At 37.1% G+C, this 27334-nt stretch overlaps 1 protein-coding gene across 1 annotated transcript; it reads right to left on the reverse strand.

Moving 5' to 3' along the window:
• Nucleotides 1-11213: 11213 nt before the first annotated feature.
• Nucleotides 11214-18328, reverse strand: LOC145783183 (uncharacterized). The gene is made up of 6 exons (XM_082595019.1): nucleotides 18083-18328; nucleotides 14516-14719; nucleotides 14138-14285; nucleotides 12856-12991; nucleotides 11804-11989; nucleotides 11214-11349 (listed from the first exon to the last, which is right to left on the reverse strand). Exons 1-6 carry the CDS (start codon nucleotides 18326-18328, stop codon nucleotides 11214-11216), a joined length of 1056 nt encoding a protein of 351 aa, XP_082451145.1.
• Between the last annotated feature and the right edge of the window lie 9006 nt (nucleotides 18329-27334).

Here is a 27334-nt window from a genome sequence, read left to right on the forward strand (position 1 = left end):
CACAACAAAAAGAACTTCAACTTTGGGGAAAAGAAACTTCGTTTACGACTGCACCTTGATTACAAGTAGAATAATAGCGAGTCTGAGTTGAATAATCCTCGAATCGTCTCGAACAGTATAGTGAAGTATAGTAAAGTCTAATATTGCAGTCTCGTCTAGTAACGTCTAGTATAGCAGTCTCGTGAAGGATCATGGTTGCAGTTGCTTAAAAAGAACTCTAGTTTAAATTGGAGAGGCGCATCCACAGGCATTGCCAATTCTACATGCGATCATCTAACGTAATACAACGGTGGATCCACTAGTCGCTGCAATACAGTGGTTCTGCAATTCAGGCACAATGCAAAGATTAATTACAAGACTGCATTCCGAAAGTACGTGGTATTTGTTGATTGGGAAGGAAGATTCTGGAATACGACATGATGTCACAGTGACGCGCGTTGCGTCAGAGAAAATTAGCTCTCGGGCGCCACACAAAACTAAATAACTTGCAAGCTAATCTGGCAGCCGCTCAAGAATTAAGTTAAGTCAGCTAAAACTAGTAGTTGGGCTACAAGGACTGACAACACCATAGAACGCTAGCTTTGTAGAACTAAGAAAGGAAGGCAAAGCGCTGAAGGCACAAACGCGGAGCACTGATTGAGCGTAAACCTACAAGCAGCGCAGTGCTCTTTTGCACGAGTTAAATAAGTTACAAATTTACCACACTACTGGAAATACTATTTCCTAGCGATTGATTGATTGAATCTTTATCCTCGAACTGGAAAAGCTTCTTGCAGAGCTTAATTCTGGCAGTTTCGCATACTTGTAATCATGCATGCTTTGAATCACTGACGCAGGCCCGGTCACCTAGATTGACAGAGTGAAGTTTCCGATTGTTGAAGTCTTGTTGCAGGGGAATTATTCCATCCATTAGAATTAGATGCCGCTGAATGGAGAGCAATCCTTAACATGCGTTGCTCAAGCGCACACCCCGATACCAAAAGTCGAACCAGCGCCGTTTGATCTTGAAGCTTCTTGGTTCCAGAAATCACATGCTAACCAACTGAGCTTTTGTGCAGAAAGCAGCGTAGAAAGGTGGTCTGAATATGGTTGTAATGCTTGTGTTACAAGTACAACCATATCCGACATTGTCCGCCATATTCATCTATGCCTAAAATAGACCACCTAAGTTACATGCCTTGAATTTAGAAATACAATTGCTGTGACGATTTATATCTCTTAAAAATTACTTTGATGGTATGAAAGTGGTCACAGCGGAAAACCATAATATCTTCGTGGGAAAGTTGTAACATAAAATTCCCGGATCCTTTCGTCTGTATGCGATGACACCGAAAAAATACTCTTCTGAAAACGTCTTTTCACGAATTGTATTTCAAGAAGAAATAGCCACAGGTTGTCGAAAATGAGGAGCAACGCGGTACGCCACTAAAACTTGTCACCACAATACAATTTACTAGGATAAAAGACGGAAATTTCGTCTAGTTGATAAGCACAAGCAAAACAGTTTTAATATTCGACCAACCTTTCAAACGACAATATTCTAAAATGACGAAACTGACTTGAAATAGGCTATTTCAAATGCACGTAACCAGCTTCTGTGACGTAACAGTGATAAACATTGTGAAGCAATTTCCACAGGTGTTGAAAAGGATTGTGCAATGTTTTACAAGTGTTACGAGGGAATTGTACATTGTACAATCTTGGCTCATTTTTTAGCAATTTCCATGACGTAAGACACCAGGTTCAGTAGACCATAACGGTTTTATGTGACGTTTGATTTGGGGAACGATTGTCCGTTACAGAAAGAAAAAATTGCAAGGTCATTGACAACTATGCTACGGTAGAACATTTACAGTACGGTACTAAGTAAAATCTAAAAAATTTTACAAACATGCTTTTTAGGGTGGGCCAAAATTGGGCGTTTTTCAAATTTATCTTTCAATCGCTTCAATAAATTGGTAAAAGTTGCCATTTTCTATATGGTTAACGATGGAAAAATTTTTTTTTTGAATAAAGAAGTTTTTAGGGTCCCGCAAACGCCCCAAAGTGCTACAATTTTGTTAAATTTCGCAAAAAAATGACTTAAAACGCCAATTATACCATCTAAATTATCGCCAATCGTTCTTATACTTGACAAATATATGGAGCAACTTGATACACAACATGTCAAAAACATTGATTAACATGGCTCAAATACTTAGTGAGATATTCACGTTTAAAGTTTTGAAAATTTTAACCACATGGTGGCGCTATAATTTTATATTTCCTTTAATAACTGGTGGCACACTGAAGCTACCGACATATACAAGGTATCAATGGAAAGGTAATTAGCACGGCTAAGTGATTGTGTATTGAACTTGGTCATGATAATGTTTGATGACGTCATTATGACATAATATATTGGAAATTGAGTTTATATGAACGATTCATTTGTCTTTTACAGTAGGCTATATCGAATTCTTAAAGTACAACTTTTAATTAGTGATATTTTCTTCCCAGTTTAAAGTAACATTTTTTTTTGGATGCAGGTAATCGGAAGTACGTGGTTTGTAATTATACACTTATGCAGACAGTAATTGATACTAATGCACAACACTATAAGTCAAGAAATCAGCCAAAGTTTTTTTGGTTACTCGTTCAAATGCAGTAGCTGCAGATCGTTGGAATTTTCTAACTGCATCAATCACTTTATATGTTGCTTGTAGCTGCTTTTCATTTTATGGATTTGTAGGACCATGAAGAGATGTTGCCATGCCAAGTGCTCTTTCGGCACAATCATTTACCACTGACAGATTCTTGACAACAGATACGGTATATTGATAGTCTGGTGATTCAGGCCATTTAAACGCTGACAGTTTTAGCAACTCTTCAAGGAAATGTAGAAGATCAAAAAGTCTATATGTGTCGGCCCCAACAAAATCTTTCAATTGCTTATTGGAGAATAAAGAGCATTGTGGCATCTCCTGACTTTTTTGAAGAGGTTTTCCTTTGTATTTCAACAAAGCTGAGCGCATTGCTTCTTTGGTTGAGTTATCCACTGATGTATCGAAAAGAGCAAGACCTACCAGCCGTTCACTCAAGTACCAAGTGTGATCTTGAATCTTATCTAGAGAGAGAGAGAGAGAGAGAGAGATATTGTTTATTTGCCTTTCTAATACGACTCGATATAAAGAAACACAATTACATACAAATCAAAATATGGCAATAGAAAGGTCTGGCAGCACCGAACAACCTTGCGGTTAACCAGTCAAGGTGCTGCCTGTCATCAGTCATCTTACATTGCAGCATCAGACATTATAACTGTATCAATAAAATATAATGATGGATGGAACAGTAGCTTCGAAATCGAATTGTATATATAAGGTTTTGTAGAATATTGAATCAAGACCAGCTGGGAAAACATGAGCATATAATGAATCATATCGTTTAAGAACACAAATACGAGGTTACATGAGATAAAATAATTTAACTGAACGATTTTAACGATTTAATAAGAACTTAACAAGGTAATTTTATAAAGTTTTTTAAACAAAGCTAGGTGTTTGCTTTTAATACATTCATCCAATTCACTCCACAATTTAGTACCCCGATGTGTCAAAAGATTGTGTGCCACGGATTTGTTTATTTGTGGAAGAAAATACTTCATTTTATTTAGTTGTCGAGTGTTGTGCGAGTGAATATTATCAAGTTTTATAAAACGATCTTGCAATACAGGCGGTAGATTATTATTGGAAACTTTATGCATAAATTTTGCAATTTCGAGTTTGTAAATATCTTCACGTTGTAAAATATTCAAAGATTTGTATAAGCTAGTGACGTGACTGAATTTTGTACTTCTAGTGATTGCGCGAATAATATTATTGTGTCTTACGTCAACTTCCTTGATTAGTGTTTTACCTGCAGTACCCCATATAGTAATACCGTATTGAACACGACTATATACTAGACTATAATATAACATAAGCAATGTTTCCTCTAACACATAGTTACGAAGGCGATAAAAAATTCCGGAATATCGAGCCAACTGCAGCGACAAATGTTTAATGTGTGAGGACCAGGTTAGATTTTCATCGACATGGATTCCCAGGTACTTAACTGTTTTCATTCTTTCAATCACTGTTTGGTTTATACACAACCTGAAATTAGTTTCAACAGTACGCTTAGGTACTTTGTTTATTAAAATGTAGCTTGTTTTAGAGTAGTTTAAAGAGAGTTTGTTTCTTCGTAGCCAAGCATCAATTTTTTGTAGTTCAGTATTGGTTTCTGTTTGTAAAGATTCCAAGTCTTCACCACGTAAAGCTAGATATGTGTCATCCGCAAAAAGCACGGTAGAAAATTTAGACATTAAAGGAAGATCGTTAATATACATTAGAAAGAGAAGGGGTCCCAATGTTGAACCCTGAGGGACTCCACAAAGGATTTTTTGCAAGCTTGAAGCAGAATTAGACACTTTGGTATATTGGTATCGATTAGTAAGATAACTTTTCATCAGCTCAAGAGCAGTGCCACGTATTCCGTAGCAATGTTGAAGTTTATTTGTCAGTATGTTGTGGTCAACTGTATCAAATGCCTTTGACAAGTCAAGGAATATGCAACAGGTATAGAAATTTTTGTTCACATTGTTTAACAGATCGTCATACAGCGTGCTTATTGCCATTGCAGTGGATGTATTTTGACGAAATCCAAATTGTTGAGCACTCAAAAGGTGGAATTTTTCTAGATATGTGTAAATTCTAGTGTGAAGAAGCTTTTCAAATATTTTACTAAATGGAGATAGCAGTGATATTGGTCGATAGTTGGTGGAATTATGAGGATCACCTTTTTTATAAACCGGAATAACCTCAGCAATTTTTAAGGCATCAGGGAACACTCCAGTAGTGACGCACAAATTAAATAGTTTACTTAGGAAGAAAGAGATCACAGGGCTGGCATATTTTATAAATTTAGTTTCACAGTTAGATTTCCTTGTTGACTTTTTGTCTTTCAAATTAGAGATTAACTTATATATTTCTTCTGGACTTGCGGGATCAAGAAAAAGAGAGTTTTTGACACTGTCTGGAGACGAAGTTATATTACGCTGGTCTTTTGATTGTTTAATTGTTTTTGCCATGTTTGGCCCGATGTTAACAAAAAAAGTGTTTAGTTCCTCTGCTATGTCTTTTGGAGACGTCAGAGGTTTGCCATTTGTAGTAATTACTTTAGAGGGCATTGTTGTTTTTTTCTTTTTGATACTGGATAATTCATAAATACTTTTCCATATTTTGTTGGAATCGTTTTTGTTTTCTGTTAGGGTGTTGTGATAATATTTACGTTTAGCAGCCTCGATAGTACGGTTTAGTAGATTACGGTAAGTTTTATATCGTTCATGCATTGCATGCTCAAATTTTTTATGTAGACGCTTAAACATGGAATTTTTCGTTTTAATTGATTTTAGCAGTCCCCGACTGATCCACGGTTTAAGCTTGAGGCGCTTTTCTTTACGGGTAGCTTTTCTGTAAGGGGCATGATTGTTTACTACTTCAGAGAAAATGCTTTCAAATTTATCAAAGCATTCATGCACTGAAAGATCGTTGAGATTATTATTATAATTGAGTTTACGGTCTAATTCGTCAATGTAAAGTTCAAGATTAAAGTTATGCATGTCACGAACATAGTATACATAGTCATTATTCATTGTTTTTATTGGAGTCTGTATCAGGGTAAATACAGGAAAATGATCAGAGAGATCACTCACAAGGATGCCACTTAACATCTGGTTGTTTATGTCCGACGTATAAATATGATCAAGTAATGTTTTAGAGTTCGGCGTTAATCTAGTAGGTTGATTAATAAGGCACTTGCAAGAGAAACTTAAAAGCATATTTGCATACCTGCGATACGAATCGTTTGTTAATATTTGACACAAATCAATATTAAGATCACCTAATACATAAAATGGGCTTTTCTTACAAGTTAAAGTTTGAAAAATATCTGATAGAGCTTCGCAAAAGTTGTCTACATCTTGCACAGTGTACACAGGGTGACGATAAGTTACACCAATCGTTACGTGGTAATTTCCCGTTTCTACGTTTACCCACAAACTTTCAGAGTTTGGTAAGTTTGGATCAAATTGTTTGCAAATTGAAAATTCAAGAGTGTCCTTAATGTACAAACCCACTCCACCAGCTTTGGTTGAACTATCAGAGTGGATAAAAGCGTAACCGCTGATTCCAATATTGGTGCAAATTTGATCTTTAGTTAGTTTCGTTTCGGTGATAGCAATGATATCAGGTTGTTGTTTGAATTCAGATAAATAGTTAACCAGTTTATCAATATTTTTTTGTAGACTTCTAATATTGATGTGTAATAAAAATAAAGCATCGAATTTTTTTAGAACAAGGTTATTGTTTAATAAGTTGGTGTCCCAGTACTTGCTGTCATTGAAAAAAGCATCGAATCGCCCGAATTCGTTTGACGTATTGCCAGAGGAAGCAAGCGATGCGTTTAAATCGATTCTACATTCAGGATTAAGTGTGCCATCTTGACTTAGAGTTTCACACAAATCAAAGTTGTCGTTAGGATTGCAAATGAACGTGGCTGGTTGACTTGAACGCAAAAATTCAAGAGGATTATAATCAATCGAGCTAGACATGAGCAAGCAATTTCAGACGCATTCCTAGAACAACACATTAGTTCAGGGCTAGTCGCTTTCTATTTCGGTGTCAGAGGCAGTTTCCAATGAAGTATTTACGTTTAGTAGCAAAGGTTGATAATTTAGCTTATTAAAGTCAATGTCAATTCCAACCTTAAACAAATCATCATAACTATTAATATGCAGGTTGGACAATCTTTAAAAACTCATAGGGCAATATTCCTTTAGCACTGCAGATTTCCTCTAGTGCTTTGATGAAAGCCAAGTCATTTGAGGGAGCTTTGGAAGCAAACATACATGTTAGCCACGCTTTCGCATAGTAAACGCTGTAGAATGTTGTCAAACTCCGGAGTCTATGTCATGGGCAAAATATAGCTTAAGCATTGCTAACTTCATAACGTAGAGAACTTTAGACATCCATCTTGCATGATGGTAGGCAGACGGTGCCCGCAGCTTAAATGGCATATATTTTCGTGGAAGAATACCACCAAGATACACGTAGCAAAGTTGGGCCATTTCTAAATAATCATGCCTTAACACTGTGTCATTTTCCAACCAACTTTTCAAAAATTGTTTAGCTTCTTCAATGTGGCGGAATAAAGTGCGTGAAAGTTTCTTCTTATCCAAGAGTTCGAGATTTTGTGCACCTGTATTAATATCATTCCAAGCAGAACACAGCTTCTTAAAAAGTGGTTCATAAGGCGCTGTGGTCTTATGAACCTATAATGAACCTATAAAGCTCACCGATAATGTTAAGCCGTATTTTTCATTCACTTGCTGCCCCATAAAGCAATTCGTAAACATGATGTCGGCAGGCTAATTTCAACTGTGCATGAGATAAGGAAGTTTCTAAGCGTTTCACAATGCCAAATTTTACACCAGTATTAACTGCGGTAGTGTCAAATACGCATGCGATTATTTTGTTTAGTTCTATGCCCTTTTCTATTAGCAGATTAAGAATTTTGGAGTGCTCTTCAGCTGCAGGTCCATTTTTCGCAGGTATTATTCCGAGTAATATCTCGTCTCCCTCAGAAGTGGTTGGTAGCACGGCCACTCGCTCCTCCTTGTCAGCACAGTGATTGAGAGCTTTGAATATTTTCCCGTCTCAGTGAAGTGTGAAAAAATCAGTAGCTGCAACAAGTTCATTAGCTAAGAGATTTCTTTCTCCTTCAGTAGAAAATTTCATCCGCTTTCGGCGTACAGTATTTACAGAGAGAATTTTGTTATTAAGACTATTTTCTGTCGTCGCGGCACTTACCATTTCAAACACTTGCCTGTTCGACAAAGAATATTTGGCTGCCAGGCTGCAAACTTGGGGTGTAAGAACTTGCTTTTTCTTGGTTTCCGTTGTCTTGCTTGTTTTTGCCGACAAATCCCCCAAATAGGTTTGATCCAGATCTTCTCCACTTTCTTCTGAAGAAGTACTGGATTGCAACAAATCTTGCGGAAGTGGTGTATCTAAAGCATCTTTAAGTTTACGTTTTATACCTTCATCTTGTCTCGTTTTCTTTCTTTTCATTTTTATTTGCTCTTGAATATTTAAAGAACCCAAAGTGGCTTTTCGATTTTTACCCCGGATTGCTTCAAAATAATGCCAGTCCTCCATTTTCTTAGGGTTGGTAGACGTTCTCAAATCGTCTTCTACGTTTTTCTTAACAACCCATAGCGTATCTTGCAGATCATCTAAAAATTTCTTTCTGTTTCTCTTTCTTCTCCTTCTCTGTGCTTGCATTTTTTCAAATTTTCATACCGGTCTGTCAACTTCTTGACCATGTAAGTTATAGCATCTGTGGTTTTAAGACCGATTCCTGTTTTCTTCCACCATTGTTTAATATCTTCGACAACTAGAATTATTGCTTCTCGTTTCGGGGAAGTACCTTTAGATTCTTCTTGCTTAATTGTGTGATAACCATGGAACTGAAGCAAGACTTCTTTCCCACATGGAGGATACTTTCCAATAAATCCAAGTCTATGGACACCAGCGTTGAGATTTAGCAAAGGTGATTCGTCAATTAGCCATATTTTTTTTGAATACATTTTATTTGATTAATTACAGAAAGGCAATTTTAAATAATTTGACGTCATAGTGACGTCATCAAATATTAGTTTGGCCAAGTTTAATACATGATCGCTTAGCCTTGCTAATTACCTTTCCATTGATACCTTGAATGTGTCGCTAGCTTCAGTGTGTCGCCAGTTACTAAAGTAAGTATAAAACTACAGCGCCACCAAGTGGTTGAAATTTTCAATATTCAAACATCTTCTCCACATGAATATCTCACAAGGTATTGGAGCCATGTTCATCAAATTTTTTTAATATGCTGCGCATCCAGTTGCTTCATACGCGTATCAAATATGAGGAAGATTGGTGGTAATTTAGAAGGTCTTATTGGCGTTTTATGACGTTTTTTTGCGAAATTTGACGAAACTGGCGCACTTTGAGGCGTTTGCGGGACCCTTAAAAGTTTTTTAATCAAAAAATTTTTTTTACCATCGCTAATCATATAGAAAATGGCAACTTTTTCCAATTTATTGGAACGAAATTCCAAAGTCGTTTTTTTTGGCCCAACCTAATGCTTTTGCACTTGGAAAATCAATTTTTATTTGTTGAATTTTTGATATAACTCCAATCGCTTCGGGAAAGAACATATACATGCACAAAAACAAGGAAAACACTAGAATGTAATCACTGACTATAAAGTTACATTATGACAATGGAAGAAAATTTGAATATTACAACAAGTAGTGAAATTTAATCTATAGCGACCGGTTTGTCTACTTACTTATTGTTTTAACGTCATATATATAAATCGTGTATGTGCAGTGGCGGCTGGTGAGGTGTGAAAGAGGTGGTGCTGCGAACGGGCGCAGCCCGGCCGCGTCTTCGCCGAAGGCGAGTAAAACGGCGGGGGGTGTGGGGGGGCCCCCAGAAAATTTTGAAAAATGACACTTAATTTGGTGCATTCTGCGCGCATCTCCAGCTCTAAATTGTAACGAAAAGTTAAGATAAAACTTTTGCGGTTTGAACTTTTTCCTTTTGTTGGTTTCGTTGCTGTGTTTTATTTCCACTATATCGTTTCTTTTGTATTAAGACAAGGAAAAATAAATTGAATTGGTGAATTGGCTGCAGCCATTATTGTGACAGAAAGCGTTGCTAAATACTTTTGCAATGTAGCCTATTGTTCTGCAAGTAATATAGATTGGAGAATCGCCAAACACAATTAATTAAACTAAATCGGTTCTAAAAAATAGTTAAAAAAGAACCAAATAACCAAACCCCAAATATGTAGACAAATACCTTTGAAAATGGGCAATTTTTTTGAATTTGGCGATAAAATCGCCAATTTGGCAACCGTAGGCGCGCTGTTCAAGACAGCGCCAAAACGGCGAACGTTAGCATTGCCAGACTGATAAACTACGTCATTGTCACGTGACTTCGACTTGGTTTGTTTGCTTTTATGACGCTCGCGCTTCGACTCACGGAAAATCGCAGCGCCACACAGAGCGAAATCATAGCAGTCAAGCTTGAGTGGAAGTCATGTGACAACGAGGTGGTTTCCCTTTCTGAGAAGGCGTTTCCAGTCGATAAAGCGAAAAAGTTGGAAAGGTCTGCAAACCTAAACAAATTTAACAAAAATAATGAAAAAGCACGACGTCGACGTGTTTTACTTGCAAAATGAGCCCAAAAAATTGGTGGTACTGCAGCGCCACAGCACCATTACACGAGCCGCCACTGTGTAGCCTACCTATGTGAATTATCAATTGACTAATTTTTCAAAAGTAATGTAGTTCTAGCCATTCTGTATGCAGATTACCTCCTTTATGTAAAATTTTCCACATCTGGCAACCTTACGTTCTGTGATTGTAACTTATTAGATTCACTCTAGAAAGATGGCCAGGAACGGGTTCTGCAGACTTTTTTATTCTTAGGATTCGGCTGGCGCGCACCAAAATCCTATCACTGACAACAGCCATACTGATGTTGCTACCATACCCGGTCTGAGTAATTATAACCTGCAGGTTGCTGTAGCAGATGAGATTTATTAATCAATCAGAAGGCTAGATTTGAATAAGCTGATTGCATTCATGCGACTCATGCATGTTGAAAAGTAGGCTAAATTAACTGAGCGTTTTGCCGTGGTCAGCGTGGCCTAGGTTAGGGTCCGGACATAGTTATTTCGGTGACGTGGATTCGATTCCCACCACTGCCATTACTTTTCTTCTGTAATTAACAAACAAAATTCAAAGCAAGAATCAGCTCTCTGCCTGAGTGTAAGAAGCCGGGTCACAATGACTTCAGTCCGCTGGTAGGCTAGCCAGGGAGAATTGTTCTATGTTTAAAGCGTCTACCAGTCAATACACTCCATCTGCTTTAGCGACCTGCAAATTACAAATACACATCGGGTTTCTCCTAGTTTGAACAACTTGTAGTAGGCCTAAGCTAACCCAAGATGACAAATTAAGTTGTAGTTAGGGTACAGTTAGTCTACATAGTTTTTACTTAGTGTACTGTTTATAGTGCTATTGGTTGTAGCCTAAAGGTAGTAAGCGTATATAGCGGTAACACAGGTAAAATCGTGACTTAAACTACTTCGACACTTTGAGACAGTGTGGATTGTGAAATTCGTATTGTGGATCTTGACCCTCGTGGAGTAACTTTTTCTCGATCTAAAGTGACACGACCGCAGGTCATCATTTCAATAAACTTCTTCTTTGTGCTAATAGTGATACATGCAATAAGCAATAATGATAACAACTAATGCACTTTATTAATTCTTTTAACTGTAGTTCTTAGTTCTAGTCTATGCAAGGCATAGCTTATAAGCACCCTTTCTTGGAGAAAAGGTCCTTCGTCATGCATTCATTCCAAAGTAGCCTAACCTTCAGCATGGACCTGTAACGTATCAAAATATAGGCCTAGCTAGTGGTTTCTTTTAGTTTTAGCGTCATTTAGCGTCATAACGGCATAACGTCATTTAGCGTCATAACGGAGCCCGTAACCTTCCCAAGGTGTCCGGAACCTTGAAGAAGCTACCACTTAGGCTTTGGCTATAGGTTTTTTTTTCTTAGAAGTGTTTGATTTGAGCTCTGAAGATCTTAATGGCACTGGGGCCAAATTATCCTTTCAATGGCGCTGCTAGTAGCAGTCTATTTGTAAGTTAAAATACCTACTCTTTTACGCTGTTGAAGCAAAACAGCATGCACATCAAATTGAAGAAAAGATCAATCTTTGGAAAGAGATGAATGTAAACTTCTGGAATTCGCGATCCGGTAAGGTTGATACCGGCCAATGCGAAGCAATCTGACAGCACGGCCAACAACGCGAAATTTAGACAACGAGCAGCAAGTTGGTTGGAGCTAAAAAAAAAACATTGTGTTTTGACGAGCTTGTAAATATCTTCAAAAGAACGAACAGTAGCAAAATTATGTTTTTCTACAAGTCACTCTGCTTTGGTTTCACAAATCATAACTGTGTCTGATAAAACAATGGGCCAGTACCCAGTATAATAACTAAGCTAATGGAGGCTAAAAACATAGTTTTGTTTTTAAATTATTTTGCCTAATTTTGTGCTGTGATACCAAGAATGATAGCCAACTACACAAACATGTCAAAACAAATTTTGAGTGGCTCTATAATAAAAACCTTCGTTGAAAAGCAAAGTGAAAATAAAGAGAAATCTTGTGCACAATTGTTGAGCAGAGTTGCCAATTTAATGTTTAAGTGCAAAACTTTTTTTTTCGACCGCCACTTGCTTTTTTTGTTTTTAGGACTGTTTTAGAGCTAGTCTTGAAAGTACAATTTTCTAAACAGTGATGTTGGTGCTTGAAAAGTAGCTAGTCTAAACTCTGCTTTTTCTTAAATGCTGTTAAATTTTTATTTCTTCAGCCAAAATTAATTTTAATTAAAATTATTTAGAAACATTACGTGTTTAGACTATGAACATTACATTACGAGATGCGCAGCTCCGCTCTTTAGCAATATTAGAAGGATCCATTTGACATTTTTTATGTCTCGATACAACCAATTTCTTTAACAAAGTAGGCTATAGCCTACTGTAGAGTAGAGTATGGCTAATGACCGACATCGGGAACTTCCACTTTGAACAAAGTATCGTCTGCGACTACGTAATGGTTCTAAAAATTAATCAACTTTACTCGTATTAACTCCCAATGGTAAAGCTTTTTTTCCTGAACCACTTCACATGATTGCCAGCACAACTAACCTGGTCTTCTTTCCAGTCGCTTGGCGATTGGCCTTCTGGTGCAACTTCAAAGTGGCATAGAACAAGATCACGTAAGAGGTCTGAGTCACTATCGTAAACCCCATCATCAGAGCCGGGAACAACGTCAGAGAAGACACTAAAAAACAATAGCCACATCAAAAATATGCAGAAAAATATAAAGCCAAGGATGATAAACATGCAAGACTAAATGCCAAGGTACAGTACGCTAGTTGTTGACCCAGAAAACTTTAAAATATAAGCCAGTTAGTGCTAGGTTTTTTAACCGTATCTGTTACTGCTTCCTTTTGGCGGCAAGAGTTACTGGCCGAGACCATCAGGTCTACGTCTCTCAGGCTTACATCAAATAACAACGGAGAAAAAGTATGCCGTTGGTCAAAAGCCTTATCTATCACTTCAATCAATTTATTTCGCAAAATATATTCGTGATTGTGTATTTTAGGTAGAAAAGGTGATAAAGACTCGGTTTTTAACCTATTTTCGAAAATTTCCTGGTCAAATTTTTCAGTTCACATTTTATTTGGAAAGTCTTCTTGCATTGAACACAGAATTTCAACAATTTTGTTTTTCCATTTCTGTGCAAACAGTATTCCATGCACTTTTTGCACTACAAAGCAATTTGCGCAAATAACAAATTACCTTCCTAATTATTGTCTGCCAGCAAAGAATGACTCATAAGTTCATAACGCGTCAGATCGCGACTCCCTACCCAGACAGCAAAATCGACATTGAATCAATGTGAAAATGACGGATTTTGCTGCCTGGATACAGAATGGAATTTTAGCGCCGTCGCGTTATGAGTGACAAACACAAAATGAAACCGCACGCTAATAGTAAACTGTCAATCAAGCTATTGAATATCAACAAATTTTCTGCATTTCATAACTGGCTGTGACAAAAGGTTTATTGTGAGCTTCCCAATTATCCGATACCAACATAATCGAGATTAAAAGTTAGGGCAAGAAAAAAAAGTAAAAGTCAAGAAATCTCAGGTTTCTAGCGTCACTGCTTCTATGTGAAACTGCTGAATTAGCAGAGGGCGAGACCATAGGGTCTACGCCAGTAACAGGTATGGTTAATACAGGAGTTCAATATCAACTAAATGAAAAACGAACTAAGAAATGAATCCACATTTTTTATTTATAAACATAAAAGTTCAATGAAAGAAATAGCCTACCAACCTCGGTTAATAGGTCCGCGTGGAAATCAACTGACTAAGGTACCATGTAGGCCTAAATTTGTTTTGGGCAATATTATAGCATACCTTTGTGATAGCAACTTCCATCAAGGTATACTGCCAACACATTGCCTTTCAACCAAACCATTAGGCCTACTAGAGGGAGTAAAAACGAAACAACTGTCAAAAGGAAAGATATCTTGCTAAGTATTGGAAGCCAACGGGGAAGCACAGCCTGAAAAAAAAAAGTTTTAACGTTCGTTATACAGTATTGCTTGCATGAATAAAAAAAATGACAATCTGGCATACCGTAGTGACAATCTGACATCTGGCATAGCCCAAGAAGTCGACATGAGTAAAAATTGGCCGTCATATCCAGGCTTTGTCATATCCCGGTGGTTGCAGATTTTGATATACTGCATAAATTACAATATATAAAAAAAAAGAACTTAATTTCTTCTGTACCTTTAAAACCGGAGATGAATGCAAAAGATACTGTCTTGCCCACATGTACAAATAGACTGACACCATTGCAAGGTTGTAGGAGGTGGATCCGGTTACCCGGAGCATCAAAGAACACAGATGATCGTCATATTGAAAAGGTATGAGCAGCCGAAGGATCATGATGGTGTTAGCAAAGAATATCACGAAACCGGATACAAGAAAGCACTGTGAAAATAAGTTGCACATTTTTTGTTCATAAACAAAAAAGTTCAGTAAAAGAAATGCCAACCTCGGTTAATTAGTCAGCGTGCAAATTAATTGATCCGATTGAGCAAATGCTGTCTTTAATTCTAGCAGGAGAAATTGAATAAGAAAACTACAATAACAAAAGCCTTCTAATTTTGTGAATAACAAGATCAAATTTCTAAATCTATATTTTATGGAATGAGAGTAGCCTATGTTCTGTCCTCAAAACAGTGGGAAACTGTTGTAGTAATAATGTGTTCCCATCGCAGCTGAAATGCAATAGCCAATTATGTAGGATTAAAAAGTCTCTTTTACAGTAGCCTATACCTAAACGAAGTGAGTAATTGAAAAAAGTTGTCTATAGCAAATTAAACGTAATATCAAATTCTGAGCTTGGAGAAGTGCCAAAGTCTTCATTCGACTGGAATGCATTTCTCGAAGAAACACACTGCTTTAGGAGCCATCCAAATAGGTCTAGTTGGTTGGTTGGTTTTAAATGTTTATCCTCAGACTGACAAAGCCTTTGATAGATTATTCCTGGTAGTTTCGCATACTTGTAAAAGCTTGAAATGATATTTTCAAAAAATCTATTTAAAAGACAACTTCCAAATGAAGTCCCAGGGTACTATTTAAATACATTGCTCATCAATGTAGCCTACTTTGATAAAATCCTTCAGCGATTGTCCTAATCTACTGTATAGCCTACATGAGTTCTGTATCATATATTAAATAGGCATTTGCTATATTATATTATAATTTACTATACATAGGATGGTCGCTTGATCTTTTTTGGTGAAAATTTATTTTAACAATTCCAGTAAATCTGCCAATAACCGGTACTACCGGTAACAGGTAACCGGTAATCGGTAACGGTTAACCGGTATATTAACAATCCCGGTAACATACTGCCCCGATAGCTCAGTTGATTTGCGCGTGACTTCTGGAACAAAGAATCTTCAAGATCAAGCGGCGCTGGTTCGACTATCGGGGTGTGCGCTTGAGCAACGCACGTTAAGGATTGCTCTCCATTCAGTGGCATAATGGATGGAATAATTCCCCGGCAACTAGCCTTCAACAATCGGAAACTTCACGCTGTCAATCTCGGTAACGGGCCTGCGTCAGTGGTTTAAAGCCTCTACAAGTATGTGAAACTGCCAGGATTAAGCTCTCAAAGAAGCTTTTCCGGTCCGAGGATAGAGATTATCAAACACTTATTAAAGCCATCAGTTGAAGTCCAACTAAACGGTTGCACAGGGAGGATAATACTGCAATACCCCAGTCCGAGGATAGAGATTCAATCAATCAAACATTTATTAAAGCCATCAGTTGAAGTCCAACTAAACGCTTGCACAGAAAGAGTACTGCAATACTATAGGTGAAATAGGTTAACAAAATAATTTAATAATACTATTTGTTTAGGAAGAAAATCGTTGTATCTCTTGTTTAAATAGAGGATTAATTTTGTTTCAATACTAAATTCCGCACGATCGTAAACAATTCTAAAAATAGGCTACATAAAATTTCAGAGGTAATGTGGTGATTTAATTAGTTTCATCAGAAGATATTATTGAAAACTGCTGTCCATTTGTTTATGACGGTAAGTGCTGTCGCCCGGTAGACGTCGCTACAGTAGCATCTAGACTAGAAGCCAAACACTGCAGTCTAAAATGAGGCCTCAAAAAGATCGCCATACTGGTGGATTTAAAGCTAAATTTAAGAGATTTGGCGTCTTTTTAAAGCATTTGGCAGGCTACTTTAGGCTTGTCAATGGGCATTTTGACATATTTTTGGATTTTTTTTAATTTTATTTTTTTGCACTTTAACCCTACCTTAGTACGAGCTATTTTCGTACGCGAAAAACACCCACGTCACGGGCTATCCTAGCCCTGTGCTAATTAATCGCTAATAATGGGAGCTGTGAAAATCACAGAGTCAAAATATTTTACAAGATAATAATAGCCATGTGTATTTTACGTATACAAATTAAATTTTTACCAACAAATTTATTGAAATAAATTGTTTAAGATGAAAAAAACGTCAGAAAGTCGGTTTTTATTCTAATTTTCCAAAAATAGCTTCAAAATTGAAATTTTTGAATTATAACAGAGTAATACTAAACTAAACAATAATTACTTTTGCTCATAAATATAAGGCATTTTTGGGCGTTTATACATTTCAAAGTAATTGCACTAACCTTTATATTGCGTTAACATTAACATATAAAACTAGCATTGCACGAAAATGTCTAGTCACCTGAGACAAAATGCTCATTGTGAAGGGCTGGAAGGTAGAAAAATGACTAGTTTAAGTTTAGAAAATTCGCAAAGAATAAAAACTGAAAGTCAAGAAATTTCACCTTTCTAGCATATTTCCTTCTGTGAAATATTTCACTACTAGAGCGGGGCGTCCTCATAAAACCCAGTGTCGCTACAGATAGGGTTAAATAGTTTTAAAAAAAAACATTTTTTCAATTTGCAGTAGCCTATTTATAAAATATCAGGTTTAAAAAGGCAACTTTGTTCGAATCCTGATGATGCTTTTCATCAGATCACTCTGCTTTTCATAACATTGCATTTTGGGCTGATTTTGTCAACACCATGCTTATTACAATAGCACAAGCTCTATGAGTCTATGGTGTTGTGGCCGTGCCATATTTTAACCTAATTAGACCATAGAGCAGGGCTACTCAACTGGTGGACCACGGTCCGAATCCGGACCTTTTGGGTGTAGATCGTGGACCTTGAGCTTTTCGAGGAATAACCTCATTGCCACGTTTCAGGGCTTCTTTAAACATATTTCTATTGGGAGGAAGCAATTTTTACTCTGATTATCTTAGTTGCTGGGGGGCTTCGACTCCCAGACTCCCCAACACTTTCTCAGAAATCCAATTCGAGTTACATTTTACCTAAAAAAGTGGTTTGGTACAGATAATTTAACTTTCGTGGTTGCGTGGAAAATGACTTATTTACCGGACCGCTAAAAATATTCAACTTGTCAAACTGGACCTTTGTTAACATTAGTTGAGTAACCCTGCCATAGAAAATTTTATTATTTTAACCTTAGAAAATCCAATACAGTAAATAAACGCCAAATTTTTCAAATTTATGGCAATATAGCAATCCCTTTCATGCCTCCTTGGATGGCAGCATTTGGCTTCCTGTCCAGATGCTATTATAGTGACGGTCATTGTCACTCTTGCAGCTCTTTAGTTTCATGCTCAAAAGTATACCAGGACTCACGCTAGTCATAATATTAGCCTACAACACAAATCTGCAAACAAAAATTTCGAATAGACACTGTATAGCGACTACATTAATAAACTAAGTAACTTGCAGTAAATACCTTTTTCAAAGCCGGCAAAGTCCTTATAAAAGAACAAACTGAAGAACGGCCGTTTGCATTTGAGGTCTTAAATGTTTTCCATGATGTAGATATGATGAAAAGCAGCACCATGAATTCCATAACTTCTATCAGACCGATAATTGTGATGACGACAATTGGTTCTTTGTGTTGCACGTTCGTCATCAAGACTTTTCTATTTTCGCTTCTGTTGCTGAATCCATATCCACTTCCAATCCCGGACATCATTTTAACAATCAATGAAAGGGTTGGTTAATTTTGATAAAACATTATATTTTTATAGCCTACAGTATATTGCTTTAAAAACATTTAGCTTTTAATAAACATTTAGCTTTAATTCCTTGAAGTTTGATTGCTTAAAAAGGTCCCATTTCAAGCTCCATCAAAAATGCCAGTAATTATATCGATATGGATTTTGCAGGCAAAGCTTTTGATGAGCAGTCGCACTGTAGGTAAAAGTGTTAAATGATTTTACGTTTTTAACAGTTTTAAAGAACAAATACTTCAAACTGACATGATAACTCAATTATAATTTTCCGTGTATTATTATCAAATATATTAATCCATTCGATATATTTTCAAATATAAAATAAATTAAGAAATTTGTCTCAAAAAAGATTTTTTGTGTATTGGTGCATGTCTGCGTCAAAATCAACAAAAGAAACAGTCAATTTTTTTCATCTTCTGATGCTCATTTTTCAATACTGAATGGAAAAATATTTTGATCAATGTTTATTTTGGAAATGGTCGCACCAAACAAACGTTTCTCTGTTGAAAAGAACACTCTCATTATGAGTCTGCTGTCAAAATAAGATAATCTGTATGCTGATTTCTCAATCAGGGTTGAAATTAAGGCGGGGGCTGACAGAGCTGCAGGCCCAGGCCCACCGATAAAAACTTACTAAAACCAACTGACGTGATCTATCATGCTTACTTTCAATTTATTTTTAAATAGTTTTAACTAAATCAACCGGTGCTTGCAAAAGTATCCTCACAGACCGACTCTAGCGCAGGGAAAAATTAGAAATGGGTTACTTCATATGTTGCTATCAATATAAAACTGCGTAGAAGCGACTGAACATTTTACTTTTTTCTTGCTTCAACTGCATTAAAGTAAGGGTTCAAAAATAGTAATTAAGTTGACTATAAATAGGCTATATTGTTCATTTTTTATTCAAATATAGCGGGCTACATTTCCTTTGCGAAGATGCACATTGTATTTACAGATGGTTCCAAAAATCTGGTGTCAAACAGAGACATTTATTGAAAGGTTGACAACTTGATGAAATAATTAAAGATTTTCGTGATCAAGGACATAGGTTCAGAGTGTTTTTTATGAAATATTAATTCTTAAAAAAATGTTAGATTCTGACAATGAACCTAGCAGAAAGTTCATCTAAATCTAAAGCGGTTTTTTAACCTGGAAAGTTATTTTAATATAAATCGGAGAAGGCATAAGTCAAGAAGTTTATTGTGTAAAAACGTGAAAAAATGCTAATAAACATTACAAAAGCAAAAAAACTTAGCTTACTGGTTGGTTGGCTGTAAAAGAACTAATATCGGAATAAAAACACAAGCCAAAACACACAGAAACAACTGATCAAGTAACGCAATAATTACTGTAATTAACCCTTATCCTTATTTCTATTCGTATTTTATCGACTCAACGTATAAATCAAATTGGTAGCCTGCTCTTGCTATGACTAAAGCTGTCCTTCAGCTATGATGAAGAGTTGCGAGAGGCTGTGCTCACGTACAAAAATATTGCAGTTATTTTAACCCTATTCGGACCAAGCTATTTTTGTCAGCTAATGGTCTGACGTGTGGACTTATTCCATCCGCACTTTCATTTTCTAATAACTTTTGATATAAAAACGTTACGAGGTTGCTTTTTTTGCAAATTTAGAGCAAATTTATTGACAAACTGGTTACAATTTTAATTGGACACACATCATACCAGTTTCTGCAATTGCTTTTTTGCTAAAAGAAGTCAATTTTTTTTAAATTTGTCTGATGTCTCAGCCATATTCTCTATGAAATCGCTAACCTCTTAGTCATACTTTCTTGACATGACCTACTTTCTTCTGACAACTTACTGCTGACACAAAATCCAACGGTAGAGTTAATCCCTCTTAATCCCTATTCAAATTTACGCTGATTAATTTTTTACTAGTTTTGCAGACAATTTTGGGAGTAGGGTGTCAAAAACAGCTGATAACTAAAAAACTGTACTACACAAAAATGTCATTTTATTACTAAACCAAAGATAAATAATTTTTAGGAAAAGTCCTAAAACTTCAGTTAATTTGAGCCAGTAGCTTTTATGTAATCGATGGAAGTTTTAGGTATGGACGGAACCCGTCCAGCCGTCACTCCGAACAGGGTTAATTTATATTTTATTTAACAAAACACACGTCGTCTTATTTCTGTCAACACTTTGTTGACAAAATATTTGCGACGCAATACACACCAACCAGAAACACAGTTTCATACATTCAGTTGGCCAGTTGAGAATTTTTGCTCCAAGAATTGAATCGACCTCTACAAGATTTCATTTCCGTGTTACGTTGAATTGCTAGGCCAGATGTACAGTATGCAAAAAGCAAACAAAATCATGATGCGATGCTTGTGGCAAAGACTTTTGTAATACATGTGACCATTGTTAGAAAGTCATCTTATGCATAAACAACTTTCGAGCAGTGCTTACCAGTATTTCATTTTACTTATTGCCATTGGCGTCGACAAAGAATTTGTCAGAATAGGCTGCTGTGGAAAAAATGAGATCCAAGAAGGTTTGCTGCAAGAGGATCAGCAACCTGCAAGGTGTTTTTTATTCGTAGAAAATTCATGTTATCCGCAGCTACAGCGTTTTAGCTTTTTTTTACAATTTATGTGATATTTTACTTCTTACAGAATTAATAACATTTTATTTAGTAACGAAATCCGGCCAAGAACTGCAGCTGAGCAACGTCGTGGAATGTCAAAATTGCATCTGAGGATCCAAGTCTCTTTCATAAAACGGTTTCTCGAAACTAACATTCAATTAGATTTAGAAGGAACTCATGTAACTAACCAGACAAAATAATTAATAAAAAGTAATCTGAGGGAACTCTAAAGTTCAAAAGTTAACTATTGAGGAATAGTCCATTGTATGTAAAATATTAATAATTTTACTTATTGCAAAAATAGCATTTATATTTTAAGAGTAAACTAGCTATTTCCACAATCCGTCAATTTATAAGTTCTCACCTTTATTTTTATTGTTTCGAGGGAAATGGATGCAATTGGACTTCAAGGATTATGTCATTATTTGTCAAAAGCAATATTTACGTTTTCCATTTCTGTCAAACCACTTGAAATGAAAGACAAACACAGCAATCATTTCCATGACGAAACACTATTATGACAAGATTATAAATAATTTGTTTTGCACTGGAACACAAACAAACTGATAGGCTATTTAAAGAAGGGGAACTGTCATAATAGTCTAATCAGTTGTTGCAAACTGCAGTCTTAGACTATGCGCAGACAAAACTGTTTTGGCTTCCACGATTTTGTGAATTTGGTCCATTTAGTTTTATAATGTTTTACGGAAAAGCTAAATAAGGATAAGCGAAGTTCAAAGAACCTTCACAAACTTTAAATTTATGTCACTGGGAGTTGGGGATTCTACTCGAATGGCACACAAGTTTAATCTCCATTCAGTTTAGGTCAAAAGATGATGGTTCATTTTGCTACGATTCCACGTTTGTAGACGTTAAATCAATCAAAATGGACTAGTTTGGCTAGATGAAGAATTAACAGGCCTACTTGACTGTGCATAAAGAAAAAACAGGATCAAGCAAAAGTAACAACGACTCAACTCTTCTCAGATGCATTATTCTGACAAAGTCAAACAGGCAGGTTTAAGCATTCCGTAGGTTTCCAGGGCTTTCTTACAGCGAGAGACTCAATTTGATAATTCATCAATAGCGCAATAACCATAAGTGCAAGGTTGATGGGTGCCTCATTAGCCAGCGAGATTATATTCGGAATGTCGGGTACCAATTCTGATCTGCTGAACATAAATGCAACTGCAAGCCTACTTTTGTTTACCAAATCTTCAACACCGCCATTAGTCCACTTCTTTTCTAGCAGCACCGCGTTTGATCAACTTTTCTGCTGATCCTTGATCCATTTATCGTTTCATTTCAAGTTTTGTTTCACTTTGTTTGAAGTGCGTTGAGTAGCATCGTGATTGTTTTTAGTGAAAATCATTCGAAATACGTAGCCTACTTCTTCGTCGTGTGAACCTTCCTCGCCACTCCAGGGGTCGAAGGGATCTGCCTTTAACCACACTTGAGCAGGGGTCTAGATGTTTGGGCAGGTGTCGAGCAGCCACTGAATAGATTCGTCATCCAGTTCACGCATACCTTTTGGCGAATGGTAAATGGCGCGTTGCAAATGGTGTGGTCTGCGGTTTGTTCCTTCTTGCCACACTCACAGATCGAGGATGGAGCCATTCCCCAAATCCCCATTTGTGCATGTTGGAGCGGAATAATCCGACGCCAGTGCGCAGGTGGTTGAGCCAGGCCTTCCTTGGCAAAAGTATTCCGGTTGGATGGGGGCCGGTGTCGGAGATGAAACGTAGTCTACTTGTGAATATTCATATTCTTATTTATCCTTACAAAAAATAAAACACTCTCACCTTCCTCCCCAGATATCCATAAATTGTAAAAATATTGTGAAAAGTGGAAAAAGGTCTAATTGTATCATTTTGTACTGAATCTTTAAATCAAATTTTTCACATTTTTACGTCTTCAATCGAAACAATTTTGCCAGCGAATTTATCGCTGATGGGTCACGCACGCCCCAATGAAAAGCGGGGTTTGAACCGGGTTGGTACAAGATTTCTAGTTTCAGAGTTAATGTTCCTTCAGTTTGAGTCGTCAAATCGATTGCAGAATATAGCAGGCACTGAGGCACCTATGATCGATTGATTGAAACTAAGTTTTTTACGCGGCACGCTAATATGTTACATGTTGCCCACAACATTGTTCTGCCATTTCCTCACGGTTGAGTGCTTTCCACGCGCTAAATCACGTGACCTGTTCAAGTTTTGAGAGTGTTGCTGTGTGTGGATGGCTTTGTGCTAACATAAGTTGTAGCTTTAGTCTACAGATATTAGGCCTACATAACGAATTATGAAATTTGTCAATTTGACAGGCTATAAGATGTTTTTACACTTTGCAGTGTTTACGTTTATTTTTGTCCAAATGGGATGTAATCTGATGGCGGAACCGTGGCCACCTAAAGGAGGCAATTTTGCAAAAAGTATCAGTAGCATCCAACTTCAAACCCACAGAGATGACAGCTTAGCAAAACCCACCACCATACGAGAAGTTATTATTCCGGAAAAGATAGTGAAAAGACAACATTGGTCTCGCTGTCTTGATCCTGGCAGGAAACGTGGTAATTGCGTGTCTGACAAAAGTAATGACAGAGAAGATCGCTTTGCATCTCTGCCTTACGACAAATCCCATCACAAAGTTCGACCAAGTCCAGCCATTGACATTAGAAGAACTAAAGGTTCAGTTCTATCCATCCTTTCCAAGCTAATAATCCATCTTCAAAAGAATAAAGATAAAGATCAAGCATAGGCTAGATGCCTGAGCAAATGGTAGATTTTTGTTTTTTGTTATAGGATGCTAATGCACTGGGAAATTTGATTTGCAGTATTCCAACTATTTTTTGTTGTTACTTAACCAAGTTTATACCTTGTAGTGAAAGAGTTAGTCTAAGTGGATGGGAAGACAAGGAAGCTAATCTTCATCTCTACCTTTAAGCTCGCTTTAGCTTTGTCCTATAACCCTCATGCTCTTGAGCTGCGGTATTAAGAATGTAACTAACCCTAAGGGATTAATTACAATCCAGCCATTGAATGGCTACTCTCCAGTCGTTGCAAAGTAACTGACCTAGCCTGCATAAGTTCTTTTACCAGCTAGTAGCCTAGTTGTGAAGTAAGTGTAGCTAGTAGCTAGCTTGTCCGCCTCGTTAGCTCAGTGGTTACTCGCCGGGCTCAAGATCACGTGGCGCAAGTTCGACTCTCGGGGTGTGCGCTTGAACAACGCATTTTCAGGATTGCTCACCATTCAGCGGCACCTAGTGAATGAATAATTTGGCAACAACACTTCAACAATCAATAATCGGAAAACTTCGCTCTGCCAATCTCGGTAACCGGCCCTGTGTCAAGAGCTTTTACACTACAAGTGTAGGCTATGCGAAACTACTTGGAATAACCAATCAAGACTTCGTCAGTCCGAGGATAAAGATTCAAAACCAACCTAGTAATATGTCAAATGCTGATTCATTATAATCTCTAAAAACAACCGAAAATTTGCCTATCTAGATTTTACTATTGTTTTTACCCATAATTAACCTTTGCTTATTTTTCAGTCTACAAATCACTAAATGGCAAAGCAACTGCAACACTTCGACACTCATAACGAAAAGCGCAAGCATCACCTGTTTAAAAGATTGCGCTATTTGCAGTCTTCTTAAAATTTAACTGTTTTTCTTACACATTGAAACTTAAATTGATGTTTCCATTACTTTGTTGGTGCTGAAATCTTGTGGTAGATTACCGGTAGGCCTAATTGTTTTCTTTAGAAGGGGACTTTGATCGATTACGTTAGCCTACTTTGAAATTTTGGGCAATTGTGAAAATAATTGCAAAATACAGTAGACTAGGCTAATCGATTACTCTGTAAGTTACCGTTGTTTCTTCAAGACCTTGTCTTGGTAAATGCAGGGATATCTAAACAAGGGGATACGAAGGCTTTTATTACGTCTGACAATAAAAGGGCTTTTGTTTATCGTAGATAATCTGTGTTTATCGTAAAATGACAACTGGCACCAATAGTAGTTTAATTAATCTTGTTATGATAACTTGCATTGCGCTATTAGCATCAGACTTGGATATTCACAGCATGCTCATGGTTGCTTGTTAGGCCTAATTCAACTACCCATATACTTGCTTTACATCTAGCCTACTGCAAAGGCTTTGTTAAAAAAACAGCTTAGGCCTACTGGTAACTTTTCAACTGTCTTTCCAAACAAGTATCGTATTCTTTAAATATGCTCCACGTAACATTTGCTAACTGTCTTCTGTAGCTCATTGTACCAGCTGCACTACAAAACTTTCTACGATTTTAAAAAGAACCACATGTTTAAAGCACTGCAAACTACCGCCCTGGTAGTGTCATGAAAATAAAGCAATCGCTACGAGCCTTCATATCCTTTTGTTTAGATATCCCCGGGTAAATGGTGATCACATCTTGAGTTATGAATCAAGAAACGTCATACTCTCGTTAGGCTATGAGCTGTACCGTAACTGTGAGTTTTTTACACTTGTTTACCGACCACTCTTTTAGCAAAATCTAGCGACCTGCTTCAACGTGCAATTCTTTGCTGTACAGTGTAACAGTAAGATTTATTTGAACATGCTTTGACCGCTGCTGTTCTAGCCAACCATTCAAACCGCGCTACTTTCAACGTTTGCAAGCCGGGAACAACTGCTTCAACACAACACCTTAGTTTCATTTCGAATCATGTTTGCAAAGAATTTTGTTTGAAAACAGACCACTGCCGACTGGTTGCGTATTATGAAGTTTTCGCTGGCTATTGTAACCTGTAAGCTTAAGTAACCAAGTGAGCTGTATTTTTAACCATTAGAGATCGTTGAATAGGGAGTTGCTCTCGAATTGTCTTCGAGGTAGCCCAAATGCACATGATGGAAATTGATTTATAGCCCATTTCGTTTTGTTTATAAACCCAGGTGTCTATCTACAGAACAGAAGACTACATTTCTTCTTCATCTATGCTCGCCCCGATAGCTCAGTGGTTACGCACCGGGCTCAAGATCACGCGGCGCAAGTTCGACTCTCGGGGTGTGCGCTTGAGCAACGTATTTCAGGACTGCTCTCCATTCAGCGGCACCAAGTGAATGGAATAATTCCCCGGCAACAACACTTCAACAATCAAGAGCCTCTACAAGTAACTGGTGTCAATAGACCTTTCCCGCAGCCAACCAATGAAGCGTGACGTTGAAAACAAACCACTTTCAAGAACTGAAATCGTAGTAGTGAAGCACAGTTTTTGAACGTTTTGATTGAACCATCGCCCATTTTAATCGTACATTTTGTACTAACAGCACTTTTTTGACTGAATATTACAATTAGGCCCTAAGTTATTTATTTTCAGAAAAAATTTGAATTTACTACAGGGCCTAACTACCGCCGGCACAGCGCTATAGCCTACTGCACGGGACCACTAAACGAAAGGACCTCGCATTGATAAATTTTCGTTCAAAAATATTTGAGTTAACAACTAAAGTAGGTAGCCTAAACGTGTTATCATTTCAATTAGAATCTACACTCGTCACTCCAGGTTTCTAGCCACTTAATGTTTGTGTTTGGTTCGGCTTCTTTTATTCTTATGGAACTAATATACTGACACAGAATGAGACAGCATAGGCCTATGTATTTTTGGCAATTATTACTTTCTGTCGAAATAGGAATAATCACATCACAAGTTTGCAACACACACGCATTCATTTTAAATTGGACTACAGCGCAAGTGGAATCCCCAATATTATACTTTTTGGTTAGGCTAATACAATTTTATTAAATTATTATTAGCCTACTAACTGTTGTCTAAAATTTTAGTAAACTTTTTAACATTGTAAAACTCTAATTAAGTAGGCTACAAACAATTTATAGTAATGTAGCAACTGCATGGTTGAGTGGTAAAAACGTTTGAGCGACATTCGCAAAGGACGTCGGTTCGACATCGCTTCAGAGATTGCGGCTGTGTCTCGGCAAAGTCACTTAATGGCATGCTAAAATAATGATACCAGCTAACTCGACAACTAGGCTATATATCTCTTCGTTGCTTCTTATTGTATTGCATTTGTGATCGCAGTGAAGGCTACGTAGGCTACTCTATATGTTGTTGCAATGGGAGCTAAAAAACGTGATTAGGCTAGCCTATTACTGGACCATGTCAGCTTTACTGGGTGGCTTATATGAAACTGGGTAGGCTAAACAAACAAATAATTGAAATCCTTCTGTGGTCGGAAAAAAAGATTAACACGTAGCTTCGATTTCATATCTAAAGTAATCACCAAACTTCTGCGGAAATCCAGTTTTTATTGGATGAGTTTGGGGAAATGCAAAGTGTGTGCCCATACGTCTT

This window comes from Aplidium turbinatum, chromosome 1 (assembly GCF_918807975.1).
Source record: "Aplidium turbinatum chromosome 1, kaAplTurb1.1, whole genome shotgun sequence".
NCBI lineage: Eukaryota > Metazoa > Chordata > Ascidiacea > Aplousobranchia > Polyclinidae > Aplidium > Aplidium turbinatum.